Here is a 12,080-nt window from a genome sequence, read left to right as displayed (position 1 = left end):
TAGGCATCTACTTGCCTAGTAATACCCTCGTTACTTTTAATACTTCAAGATAGGTAATATCTAAGCCCTTTGCGATATCTGCGATATCTGCTGGGAGGCAAGGTAACGGACAGAACCCAAGCAACATCCAATGGATCACACTATCCCTAGGGGTTCTGCCGCGAATCACCCGTCCACTCCTCACACCGCAAGAGGACATCATGCCCAATGCTATTGGCAACCGACACGATCGGAACGCCCTCAGACTGAGCCAAACTCGCTGCATGCTTGTGTATTGAGTCGTCGGTCCTTGGCAAGCCGACTCCTAGAAGAACTTTGGACAGGATGAGGAAGGTTAGCTGCGTATCACTTGTGCTCAGCTCAGGAACTGGCGTCCTCTACACAGTGGGTGGACATCACCAAGGTTCAGAGCACAACCATGCCACGTCCATACCTAGATAAAACGCCTTATCTTATGCCCAAACCCAACCCATGGTATATTTTTCATCATTCGAAAAGCACTACATACATACATAAAAATACACCTCACACCATCACCCACAACCACCCCTTCTTACTCCACAAACTTGCTCTTCTCCACGACATACAGATCGACATACTCATCGACAGCCATAGCCTCCAGCTTAGCAGCATCTTGGCCGAGTTCAATGAGCTGCTGGACCTTCTCAGCCGGGTAGTGCGGCTCTAGATGGCGCTTATACTTGGCCATGATGTGGGGCTTGGCCTCCTCACGACGGAGACGGTGACCGAGGGGAGCCTCGACAACGACCTCAGGCAGTACGGTGCCGTCGTTGAGCTCAACGGTGAGACCGTTGCTGATGGTGCGCAGGGCAGGGTCATGGTAGTCCTTGGTGAACTGGGGATCCTCGACGCACTTAATGCGCTTGCGGAGGTCCTCGACGAGCGGGGAGGTGGCGGCCTCGCTGCCGTCGACGTAGTCGCCGGCGGTCAGGCGGCCGAAGACGAGCATGGTGGCGGCCATGTACTGGATGCAGTGGTCGCGGTCGGCGAAGTTGTCCATGGGCTTGAACTGCTTGTCGATGATGCGGATGCAAGCCTCGTGGGTGCGGCAGGTGACGGCCTTGATGTCGGCAGCAGACTTGCCCATCTCCTTGAGCTGGTGGTGGATCTTCTCGGCCGCCTCGACGGCAGTCTGGGAGTGGAACTCGGCTATGAACAGTCAGATATTGTCACTCTGATTGGAGATTTAGGGAGACATACCAGGATAGGAGACCTTGAAAAGCACATTCTCCATGACGTAGCTGCCATAGGGGCGCTGGAACTCGAACTTCTTGCCCTTGAAGAGGACATCGTAGAAGCCCCAGGTAGGGGCAGACAGGACGGTCGGAATGCCAGTCTCGCCCTTGAGGACCTTCAGGGCGAGGTTGACGGCACGCTGGCAGGCATCACCGGCAGCCCACGACTTGCGGGACATGGTGTTGGGCGAGTGGCGGTAGGTACGCAGAGACTGGCCGTCGACCCAGGCCTGGGTGATGGCGTCGGCGGTCTGCTTCTCGTTCAAGCCGAGCATCTTGCTGATGACAGCAGTGCTGGCAACCTTGACGAGCACAACGTGGTCGAGACCGACCTTGTTGTACGAGTTGAGCAGGGCTAGGCAGCCCTGGATCTCGTGAGCCTTGATCATGGCCTCGAGGACATCACGGATGGTGAAGATCTTGCCGCCGGCCAGGTTACCGCCGGCCTTGTTGGTGCGGGTGATCCAGTCGGCCACGGCGAGGATGGCGCCCAGGTTGTCGCTGGGATGACCCCACTCGGCGGCGAGCCAGCAGTCGTTGTAGTCGAGCCAGCGGATCATGGCACCGATGTTGAAGGCACCGTTGACGGGGTCGAGCTGGAAGGGGGTACCGGGGACCTTGGTGCCGTTGGGCACGACAGTGCCGGGCACAACGGGGCCCAGTAGCTTGGTGCACTCCTTGAAGCGCAGGGCCTCAAGACCACAGCCGAGGGTGTCAAGGAAGACATAGCGGGCGGTGTCGAACTGGCAAGCATATCAGCAATTGTCAGAAATTGAGGGATAATTGGGAGGAAAAAAAATGAAGGGGTCAGGGTACGCACGGCCAGCTCCGAGTCAATCTTGTAGTTGTGGACATAGTTGGCAATGTCCGCAATCTCAGGGTCGTAGCCCGTGCCAGCGGACGGCGAGGGCGTGGCAGTGTTGACAGACTGCTGCAGCGAGGCCATGGTCGAGAAGGTGCGGGCGCGGGTAGCAGCGAGAGCAGCGGAGGGCGCGGCGGCGTTCTTGAGGATGGAGGTGCTCAGAGGACGCAGGGCCGAGCGGGTGCAGGACACAGAAGAAGTCGTAGGGTGGAGGCGCAGAGCTCTCGTCGCCTGGCGCAGACCGCGGTTGACGGCAGCAGACATGGTGCTTGTCTTGACAAAAGGCAACACTACCTGGAACGACTCGACTCAATGGACGACGCCGATCCCAAAAAAGACTTCGTGGATTGTGCCTGTCGACGGGGTGTTTGCGTCTTTAAACAGCAACGGCTCTGTCGCAGCCCGTGATCTCACCGTCCAGGATCCATACACAGAAGTGGCCCTCAGTGGAGGGGCACTGCCCAGCAACCAGCAATTGGAAGCTGGAACCGCTCGAGCGGAGGAGTTTTTGCCGCGGCATGCCGAACACCCCACCCCAAGCACATTCTCAACCCTTGCCAACCCTGCCTTAGGCCTCAGCCGGGCATCGCGCTCTGTGCCTGTGGCCCCGGAGTCCTGTGAGGTCGGCACTGGCCCAAACACCTCTTCTCTGCGTCAACGACGCCAGTTGACCTGGTCTTTGCAGCATGGCATTTCAACTTGTTGTCAGTTCCCCGATGTCGGCGTTTTCTGATAACAATTGAGGTGATTGTTGAGCAGAGTTTCCAGGAGACGTCAATTGATTCTTCATAAGTCCAACCCTGAGTCCAGGGTTCAATTGGACGTTCTTATATCCCACATTCCATTCTGAGCTCCATGAAATCCTTATTGACCATTCTGCCCATTTTGATACCCCATGCACAACGCCCAGCTTAGCTCCGAGCTAGCCATCGCCAAACGTCATCATCGGCTCCATACCAAGAGCCCCGACAGAGCAGCGCGACGGCTCGCCGTCCTCGGGCATCTGGAGACTGGCGTGCCCCTGCGCTACCTCCGCAAAGGCCATCGGGCTCCGCAACCCCGGCTCCAGATCCGTTGCCAAGCCCGAGAGCAGTCCCGGCAAAACCAGCAGCCCAGCGGGCCAACGAAGCATGAGAAGAATTGGACCCTGCCCGGCTGCAGCAGCGTGGGCTGTTGATACCCTCGCCTCGGTTTCCAGAGTGGCCAGCAAAGTGCGTATGTACCTAGGTGCGAGCCGGGGAGGAGCCCCACCTCCACTTTATGCTGCAGCAACCCAGAAAGCTTTGTTGCCAGACCCGAGCGAGATGCTTTCTGTGAAGCTCAGAGCTCCACAAATTAATAAGGGTTAGGGTCGAGTAATGCACAGCCTGCCTGATTTGTCAGCCGGCTCGGCTTATACTCCACCTGGCTGCGGGGGCCCCTCCGGTAGCAAAGACGTCAGCCCCAACAACACCCTATCCGTATCAGGCTTGAGGGTCGACGCAGTGGTCGTGATCACGGCATTGGGCATTTGAGCTAAAGCTATACTTGTCCAGTATTGAAACTATTGTCTTGTCTCTGAACAAGTTACCTAACTCTTAATTGAACCGTTCTGAGAGCGGGCTCTCGTCTGGTTTTTTTTTCCCCGACCTTTGTTTAATTGGCTTGTTCCTTACGCTGTGTCCCCGCTTCATCGGCTGCTTTGGTGTCCGTGACCTCAGCGAAGTATCGCAATTCATCATGAGCAGCACCCACAGCAGCAGTGGCCAGAGCGGTCACAACGAGGATTCTCCTCACAACAGCACAAATCTGTATAACTGGCAGCATGATCCCCGTGAAGATGAGGAAGAGGGGGAGAGTGAGAATGAAGAGAACGAAGATGAAGAAGATGAGGACTACGATGATGATGATAATGATGATGATGATGATGATGATGATGATGGTCTGTTTCCCGGTGAGCCGTGACTGTCCCAAGCCATCAGTCTACAAATCTCCCTGACTTGACGAACAAGGCAATTTCGAGTTCGAGTTGCTCATCGAGGAGATCCCAGCCGGTTCAGACCAAGCGGACGGTTCTAACGGTGATGAAGAGGGCACCAGTAGTGGACATAGGAGGACGACCATCCGGATAGGCCCTGGTATTGCGGGTATGTGTCCCCGATTTGCAAGTCGTTGAGAGTTGGATGCTCATACACGCAAGAATGGACAGGACGGTCACACCTTACGCAACGCGAGTTCCTGGCCATACTACGCGGACAGCACCTTCATCCTGTGGTAGTCTACGACGAAAATGGCCGGGAGCGCGTCACCTTTCGCATCGGCAACCCAAACGATGTAAAACGATACCCCAAAGTGCCCAACGACGAGGGCCGAAAGCTCATGGAGTCTGGCGCCTTTGGCTACTTCGACAGGAGAGGCCCTGAGAAAAAGGCGCTCGCCCGACGGCTGCTCGACAGAGAGTTGGGCATCTACAGCCCCGAAAGGAGGCGCCTTAACCAAGGCTTGATGGCCCAGTCCATGGTCCCTTCTTCCAAACCAGACATGGTCATCCACTATGACGACCCAGTCTGCTGTGGCCAATTTTCAGACGACGGCAACTTCTTCTATGCTTGCGTCAAGGATTTCAAAGTCCGCCTCTATGACACATCTAGTCCGTACAACTGGAAACATTACAAAACTGTACGGTACCCCGGCGGTCAGTGGACCATGACCGACGCAGACTTGAGCCCAGACAACAAATGGCTTGCCTTCTCCTCCCTCCAAAGCCACGTCGGCATCTCCCCAACCGACCCGCACGACGCTGGCGAACCATACACCCTGGATCTCGCCGACAGCAGCGGCCTATCCAACGGTTCCCACGACGACCCGCAATACGCCTTTGGCAGCTTCCCCATCTTCTCCGTGCGCTTCTCGCGCGACGGCCGACAACTCGTAGCCGGCACGGGCGCCCGGTCGATCGTGGTCTACGATATTGAGGCACGGCGGTCACTGTTCCATGTCCGAGGCCATGCAGACGACGTCAACGCCGTCTGTTTCGCGGACAAGTACTCCCCGCACATCCTATACTCCGGCTCGGACGACTGCACCATCAAAGTCTGGGACACAAGGAGTATCGGCGAGGGTCGCGAGGCCGGCGCATTTGTCGGGCATACGGAGGGCTTGACATACATCGACAGCAAGGGCGACGGCCGGTACATCCTCTCCAACGCCAAAGATCAGACCCTTAAGCTCTGGGACCTGCGCATGGCGATGAGCGCCACCCGCTTCGCCGAGCTCGACCCAACCTCCGTCACGCGCAACCGCGACTACGAGTACGACTACCGTTGGCAGGAGTATGAAGAGTACCAGTGGTTCCCGCACCCGCACGACAACTCCCTCGTGACCTTCCGCGGCCATCGCGTGCAGCGAACGCTTATAAGGTGTCACTTCTCGCCGCCGAATAGTACCGACTCGCGGTATGTTTATGCGGGGAGCTATGATGGACATGTGTATGTATGGAATATGGATGCGACGCTCGCGGCGAAGATTGATGTGCGCTCGACGACGAGGCCGCCGGCAGGACTGAGGCACAGGCCCGAGAGGAGGTTTCGGTTGGGCGCGTTTTTTCATCGCAGGCCGGATAGCTGGGAGGCGCTGGTTAGGGATGTTGCATGGCATCCTAATGCGCCTATTGTTGTTGGTATGTTTTGCCCCGCCTGTTGAGAGGAATTTCCCTGTATCAATGACGGTCAATTGCTAACAAGAGCAGCATCGTCTTGGTCTGGTTCGTCCATGGACTGTGGCACAGCGTCGCTGCACTCGTTTAACGACGGGTTTGCGGCGGAGGATGATGAGGGAGACCCGCCCATGGGCTTTGCTGTTGACGAGCATCTTGAATCATTCGCGGCAGCAAGCTCTAGTGGGTTGAGGTGATCGGAATAAGTGACTGCTCTTCATCGTCAGAGACGTTCACTTTTTTTCATAGTGAGCATAGAGTTGTTCGATCTGAGTGGGCGGGGCAGTGTGCCATCGTTGGCTTTTGATGGGCTTGTTGGTTTCAGTACTGGAGTTTGAAGGTCACGAGGCATTTCGGTGAGGTTTGGAGATTTTGGGCCCAGTATTTTAAGTTATGAATTACTTATTATGATAACCCGGTGGGAGATGTTGGTCAGGGAGACTCAGGGGTAGGAGTCACGAGGAAAATGGGTGTCCACTTGAGATGACTGAATGGTTGGCAATGATGATGACGTTCGGCAAAACGATATTTCCGATTTTGGTTTATAGTTCAATCATCTTCCCAGTAGTTTAATTCCGGCTTCTACTTATCATCTTGATTCATTTCCCTAATTTCAGTTTCTATAGTCTTAATGGCTGTGTTGAGGCGGGTTGTCCTTGTTCGTTGCCAAAACCCCTTTACTTTACCCTAACCCTGACGAGTCTCGTATTCTGTGATAAGAGTGCACGGACCATAGATAAGCGTAGATGCGCCTCAGCCTTGCCGCGACTGCAGCAACACATCCAAAGCCAGACGGGAGCTTGGACCTGGGACAATTTCCATTTCCATTTCCACTGTGCTTCGCTGCTCAGGCTCTTTCTTTCCTTTCCTTTCCCTTCCCCTTCCCTTGTGCAACGGCTTCTTTCTTACCCTTCTCTCCGGCATTCGCGCACTCCCCGATCCCCACGATCCGACTGCGGTTCTCGCATTTCGTGACCCAGCTCAAGTTTATTCTCTTTGAGCTGGTCCGGTCGCCGCGACGACCACGCGATCGCTGTTTGCCTTGGCCCTGTCTCTACGGGGTAGCTCACCAGTCCCATCGATCCCCGTCACTTCCGACCCGTCCGCACGACCGACTTTGACTCCGCCTCTTCTTCGATCCAACAACCTTTTCATTCTTCCGGCTTCGATCCGACCAGTACTCTTCTCTCTGTTGAGAATTGCTCAGGCTCGTGACAGGTTCAAACCGCTTCCACTAAGTCCTGCACGGTGACCCAAGCCAAGTCAAAGACTACAGCTACAGCTTCAACACCCGCTTCCAACAGGACCCAAGCAAGCCGCAGCTCGCGTCCACGCGCAAACGCGACTCAGGTTAGATTGACATCTTGCAGCCGCGCTTGTCGTCCGCGCTGTCTGCGTTGACCCGAAGGCCCAAAGGCGGAAAAAGCAAAGCGAGGAGTGGCAAAAGGGAAGGCAGAAGAGCAGAGGCCGACTCCTGTCATATAACCCAAGGCTCAAAGACAAGAAGGACTCAAGCAAGACTCAAGACCGCCAGCACAGAGCTGCGTCTTGACTTTTCTCTCTACTCTATAACTTCTTCCTATCTATTCCTACCCCAGCGGGCAGCCCTTTCTCAGTGGGTGATCGTCGGCCTGTCAAATCTCAGGACTCTTCGGTTGGCTTCGCGTCGAGGGTTCGGATCGGAATGTACGTATGACGAACTTCTATCCTGCTTTTTGTTATTTGTTTTGTCCTTGTTCCTTTCTGCCTCGTTGCCATCTACCTGATCACGATTACTTGGAACCCGGCCCAGCTGCGGTCGGCTGTGCAACACTTGTCTCTACTCCTGCTCTCCGCTTGTTTTGTGTTGTTGGAGTCCCGCATGTCAGCTACTGATGACGGAATGAACCTTGCAGACGTCCTGTATTCTAATCCATAGGCAGGCTTGCAATTTACATTTAAGTTGGCAAGCTCCCATCCAGCAGCAGCAGAAGCGGCTCAAGGAGCACCACGAGCCTGATCAAGCACAAGTGCCAGAGCCAGGGCTCATTTTCTCCCAGTACCACTGCCATCAAAATGGCTGAGGAAGAGTTTGAGATCGACGTCTACGGCGACTCTGCCAACGACCACGGCGATCAGGATCACGGCGAGGACCATCGCGGCGACGCTGACCACCATAACTATGATGGAGAAGACTCCCATGCCCGCAATGGCGACGGCAGCCACCACGAGGACTACCATGATGATCGCAGAGATGACAACGCCCATGATGGTGGCGGCGATTCCAGCAACCAAGGCCAATCCCATGATGCGGACCAGCAGCAGCGCCCGCCGCAGGGCGTCAAGCGTAAGGAGGGCTCAGACGATCGTCCAATCGACCCAGGCGCTACGTCGGCGCTCATGATTCAGGACCTTAACTGGTGGAACACTGATGATGATATCCGCGGCTGGGTTCGTCAGGCCGGCTGCGAGCATGAGCTCAAGGATATCACGTTCAGCGAGCACAAGGTTAATGGCAAGAGCAAGGGGTATGTCTGCTCTCCCGTGTTTTACAGATTCTCTATGTTTTTTGTAGCTTCCCCATTCTTACCCTTTGTTTCGTGCATCGTCCTGTTGCTTCACAGCAAACTTTCTCAGACCACAACTAACTCACCCCAGCCAAGCCTATGTTGAGTTCACCTCCCAGCAAGCGGCAACCGCCACAAAGCACGTCATCGACGCGATCGGCAAGCAGGCTGAGAGCCAGCCAGGCGGACGCCGCTACAACGCCATCTACACCAACCCCAACCACAACCCCTTCCGCACGCTGCCAAAGGATGCCCCCAACCGTGCAGCCAAGGACGCACAGGGTCGGGCGGCGCCCGTCGGTCCACCCGGCTATGGACCTGGCACCGCTAACTTCGGCAACATGAGCACCAACTTTGGCACCGGCTTCCGCGGCGGTCGCGGTGGTTTCGCGGGCGGCCCTCGTGGCGGAGCGGTCGGTATGAATCAGGGATTTAACCGCAACTTTGCTGGGAATAATATGGCTGCGTTTAATAATAATATGGGATTCAATAACCCTATGGGTGGGGGGTTTGCGGGCGGTGGGTTTAACCCCCGTGGTGGCATGATGGGCGGTCCCGGAGGCATGCGCGGTGGCCCTGGCGGCATGAGGGGAGGCCGTGGCGGGATGAATATGATGGGAGGCATGCCGATGGGCGGTGGGATGCCAATGGGAGGAATGCCGGGTCCGATGGGTGGTATGGGCATGATGGGCGGCGGGATGGGAGGGGGTATGGGCGGTGGTATGCCTGGTAGGTTCTTCTGCTTTCCCTTTCCCAGAGAAGCATGAAATAGGAACGGGTTATGCTAACACTTGCACAGGCTTCCAGGGCATGCAGCCCCAGTTCAACAGCTTTTTCAATGCCGGTAACCAGCCCAATGAATGGCAGAATCCTCACGGCGCCAAGCGTGCCCGTGGCGAGTAGGACTATGCCCAAGGCAAGCACTAGCGAGGATGCTCATGCCCATCCTGCCAACCGCGCCGTAGCCTGGGCCGGCGCTGTTGAGCTCGCCTCAATTGAAAGTTGAACTTTTGCTGCTTTGATGGCAGAGCTAGCGACCTTCGGCTTGACACGGGACACAAACAGCAAGCTAGCAGCATCGTCGGAATCCCGGAGGAGAACCAAAATCCTTTCTCGCTCAGGTTTAGGAGATAGCTCCCCATTCTGTTTTAAAGAGAGAGAGAGAGAGAGAGAGAGAGAGAGAGAGAGAGAGCTCCCGTGAAACGGATCTCTTTTTTCTCACTCATACCGTTCGGGTTCGGAAGCAGGAAAATATTAAGAGAGCTCAGGCTGCAAACAAAACATAAAAAAGGGACTCGTCATTGATTTATCATGGGTTAAATGGAATTTTACTCATTATTTTGTTGTCTCTTTTCTTTCATTTTTCTTCCTCTGACGAGGGATGCTACTGCGTGCTCAAAATAGGGGTGTCTGTTTGTCATTTTTTTTTTTTGCTAAATTCTTTGCAAGGGCGTTTTGGGTTCTCACTCTCATTGTCATCGCGGTCATCAAACCCGTGGATGGCTGGATCAATCAGTCAACGTGGACAGACAGGGAAGAAAGCTGATGAAGAAGAAAAGGCGATACATGGCTGTGGGTAGGTGATTGGTATCTGATAGTCTGCTGGCTTTTCTCTTTCGATTTTTTTTTTCTCTTCAACTCGTCATAATGAATTTCTGCCTATGGTGTTTTATTGCTCAGTTTTCTTTCGATTCGTGGTTGTCTTTCAAAATTTTTTTTCTGCTATGAGAGATTTTCTCAAAAAGGAATCATCAGGTATCGAGGTACTACTTCTCTCCTGCAGAAATTCTGAATCGATTGATAACTTCTGCCTGGACATTTTATTACTACTACTTACTATTTGTGGTGTTTCTTTGTGTACGAATGATGATAATGTACCATGTCTTTGTGTCTTGGATGGCTTGTAGAGAGAGGGGTTCCATGTGAAGTGTGGTTGGGTACTATAGGCATAGCTTTAAGGATTGGAAACGGATAGGATGGAAAATGGGCTGGATCCCCGGATGATCGATTTCAGGGCAAAAAGAGGATGATATGGTTCTTTCGATCAAACATGTCGACTCAGGACGGGTTTCTGCATCCCCCTACCTGACTGACTGACTGACTTCATTACAGCTCTCAGGAATTATGTGTGGGAGACTGCAACCATCTCTATTAGTCCCTCCCCTTTTTATCTTCCTGTTGTCTAGCTTCAACTCTCACCACAAGCAAGCCTCTCAATCGTCCCCCTCATCAACCGTCCAATCTGCCGCCACCTTTCCGCAACAACCTGCCGTTGACTCTCCGTCCCCCCTTTACATCCCTCGACCTCCCGAACCATCCTCTCAACAGTCTCGTTCAAATATTTCTCAAGTATCCCCACCAACATCCCATCAACCCTCCTCTGCACCTCCTCCCCGCCATCCTCCCCCTCATCAACCCACCTCTTCCATCTCGCTATGCCCCCCGGCCCATCCGGCCAGAGGAGAAGGAGACGGAGGGCCACTTGTGTCCGGTAACACACCGTCTTCGCGTCAAGGACATACCCTCCCCAGAAACCATTCTCCTCCAGTAACTCCTTCAGCTGAGAGTTAAACAACGGTATCACCGCATCATCAAGTGGCGTCTCGTCCCACGGGTTTAAATCAGACGGTAAAAATCCGTATTCGACCAGCAGTGCATCATTTGCGTGGCGGCCGTAGCGGACTAGGATTTCGCTTCCCTCGGGGAGTGGGGTGGTCGTGCGGACGTGGAAGCCGGTCGAGGTGAATGTGGCGGTACAAAGATGGGGGGAGGACGAGGAGTGGTTGAGCAGGTCGGCAAGGGGTTGCAGGCAGATGCGGTCTTCCCTTCCGCTGCTGGTACTTCCGTGGTGATGGGAGTCGTCGCCGTGCAGGTGCTGATGGTGGTGATGATGCCTTGGGTGGTGTACATGCCAGTAGAAACTGCGTGTGTTTACCAGGCCCCAGGCGTGGAGGTACGCTTCTCTAGTCACCCCATCCTTTTCAAGCACGTCTTTCACCCCGTCCCAGTCGGTGCTGAACTCTCCTCTTTGTCTCGACAAAATTTTCCTAGCTGCGGGGGGGAGGTACGACTCGATGTCTGGCCAGACACCCGTCTCGGCCCAGGCTAGCGGGAGGCAGGAGAAGAGATCTTCTTGCGAAGGGAGGACGGCGGTCCAGGGGGCGTTGCGTTGAGAGCGGGGAGAGTTTGGTTTGGCAAAGTCGAGGGCCAGATCGGCGGCAAGGATGGCGTGGGAGCTTAGGGATGTGTTGCTGCTGCTGCTACCGCCGCCGGCAAAGGAGGATGAAGTGAGTTTGCGTAGGCGAGGGCGGGCTGTGTCGGCAGTGCGGAAGCAGGAGGGAGAGATGTGGAGGATTGTCTCGTTGGGCTGAGGGAAAGGATTAGTTAGATTGGTATTCAGGGGCAAGTATTTGGGGGTTTAAGATTGATAAGAGAAGCAAAAGGCTCACCTGGAGTGGGCGTGTGGCTACTATGCCTAGACCACGGCCTGGTAGGGCACGGGGCTTGACACCGTTGAGCTTTATGCCTTGTTCTTGGGCCCAGGCAAGGAGGTTTGTGTGAGCTTCTGTGGTATTATCTTGTGGTTGTGTCGAGTCGGTCGTTCTGGATATCATTGTATCTTGAATTTGTGATAGGTAGTGTTAAATGCTCGATGAGGCTCTCTAGAATCACCGAGTTGTAAGTCGGAGCACACAAATCATAGTCAAATGAGGGTGAGGGAG

General features: G+C 54.8%; 4 protein-coding genes across 4 annotated transcripts; 2 read left to right on the top strand and 2 right to left on the bottom strand.

The window, feature by feature from the left end:
• Nucleotides 1-553: 553 nt before the first annotated feature.
• On the bottom strand, nucleotides 554-2,382 carry CTHT_0013170 (2-methylcitrate dehydratase-like protein; the record flags this gene model as incomplete). Its single annotated transcript, XM_006691770.1, has 3 exons — nucleotides 554-1,170; nucleotides 1,222-1,999; nucleotides 2,077-2,382. 3 exons carry the CDS (start codon nucleotides 2,380-2,382, stop codon nucleotides 554-556), a joined length of 1,701 nt encoding a protein of 566 aa, XP_006691833.1.
• Nucleotides 2,383-3,837: 1,455 nt separating this feature from the next.
• Nucleotides 3,838-6,009, top strand: CTHT_0013160 (putative WD repeat protein; the record flags this gene model as incomplete). The annotated part of the gene is made up of 4 exons (XM_006691769.1): nucleotides 3,838-4,051; nucleotides 4,110-4,244; nucleotides 4,307-5,776; nucleotides 5,846-6,009. 4 exons carry the CDS (start codon nucleotides 3,838-3,840, stop codon nucleotides 6,007-6,009), a joined length of 1,983 nt encoding a protein of 660 aa, XP_006691832.1.
• Nucleotides 6,010-7,867: 1,858 nt separating this feature from the next.
• On the top strand, nucleotides 7,868-9,261 carry CTHT_0013150 (uncharacterized protein; the record flags this gene model as incomplete). The annotated part of the gene is made up of 3 exons (XM_006691768.1): nucleotides 7,868-8,319; nucleotides 8,450-9,087; nucleotides 9,158-9,261. 3 exons carry the CDS (start codon nucleotides 7,868-7,870, stop codon nucleotides 9,259-9,261), a joined length of 1,194 nt encoding a protein of 397 aa, XP_006691831.1.
• A 1,285-nt stretch (nucleotides 9,262-10,546) lies between these two features.
• CTHT_0013140 (uncharacterized protein) lies at nucleotides 10,547-11,972 on the bottom strand (the record flags this gene model as incomplete). The annotated part of the gene is made up of 2 exons (XM_006691767.1): nucleotides 10,547-11,725; nucleotides 11,808-11,972. The coding sequence occupies 2 exons, from the start codon at nucleotides 11,970-11,972 to the stop codon at nucleotides 10,547-10,549; spliced, it is 1,344 nt and encodes a 447-aa protein (XP_006691830.1).
• Between the last annotated feature and the right edge of the window lie 108 nt (nucleotides 11,973-12,080).

This window comes from Thermochaetoides thermophila (assembly GCF_000221225.1).
Source record: "Thermochaetoides thermophila DSM 1495 unplaced genomic scaffold scf7180000011814, whole genome shotgun sequence".
Lineage (NCBI taxonomy): Eukaryota > Fungi > Ascomycota > Sordariomycetes > Sordariales > Chaetomiaceae > Thermochaetoides > Thermochaetoides thermophila.
This window is presented reverse-complemented; position numbering and strand designations above follow the sequence as displayed.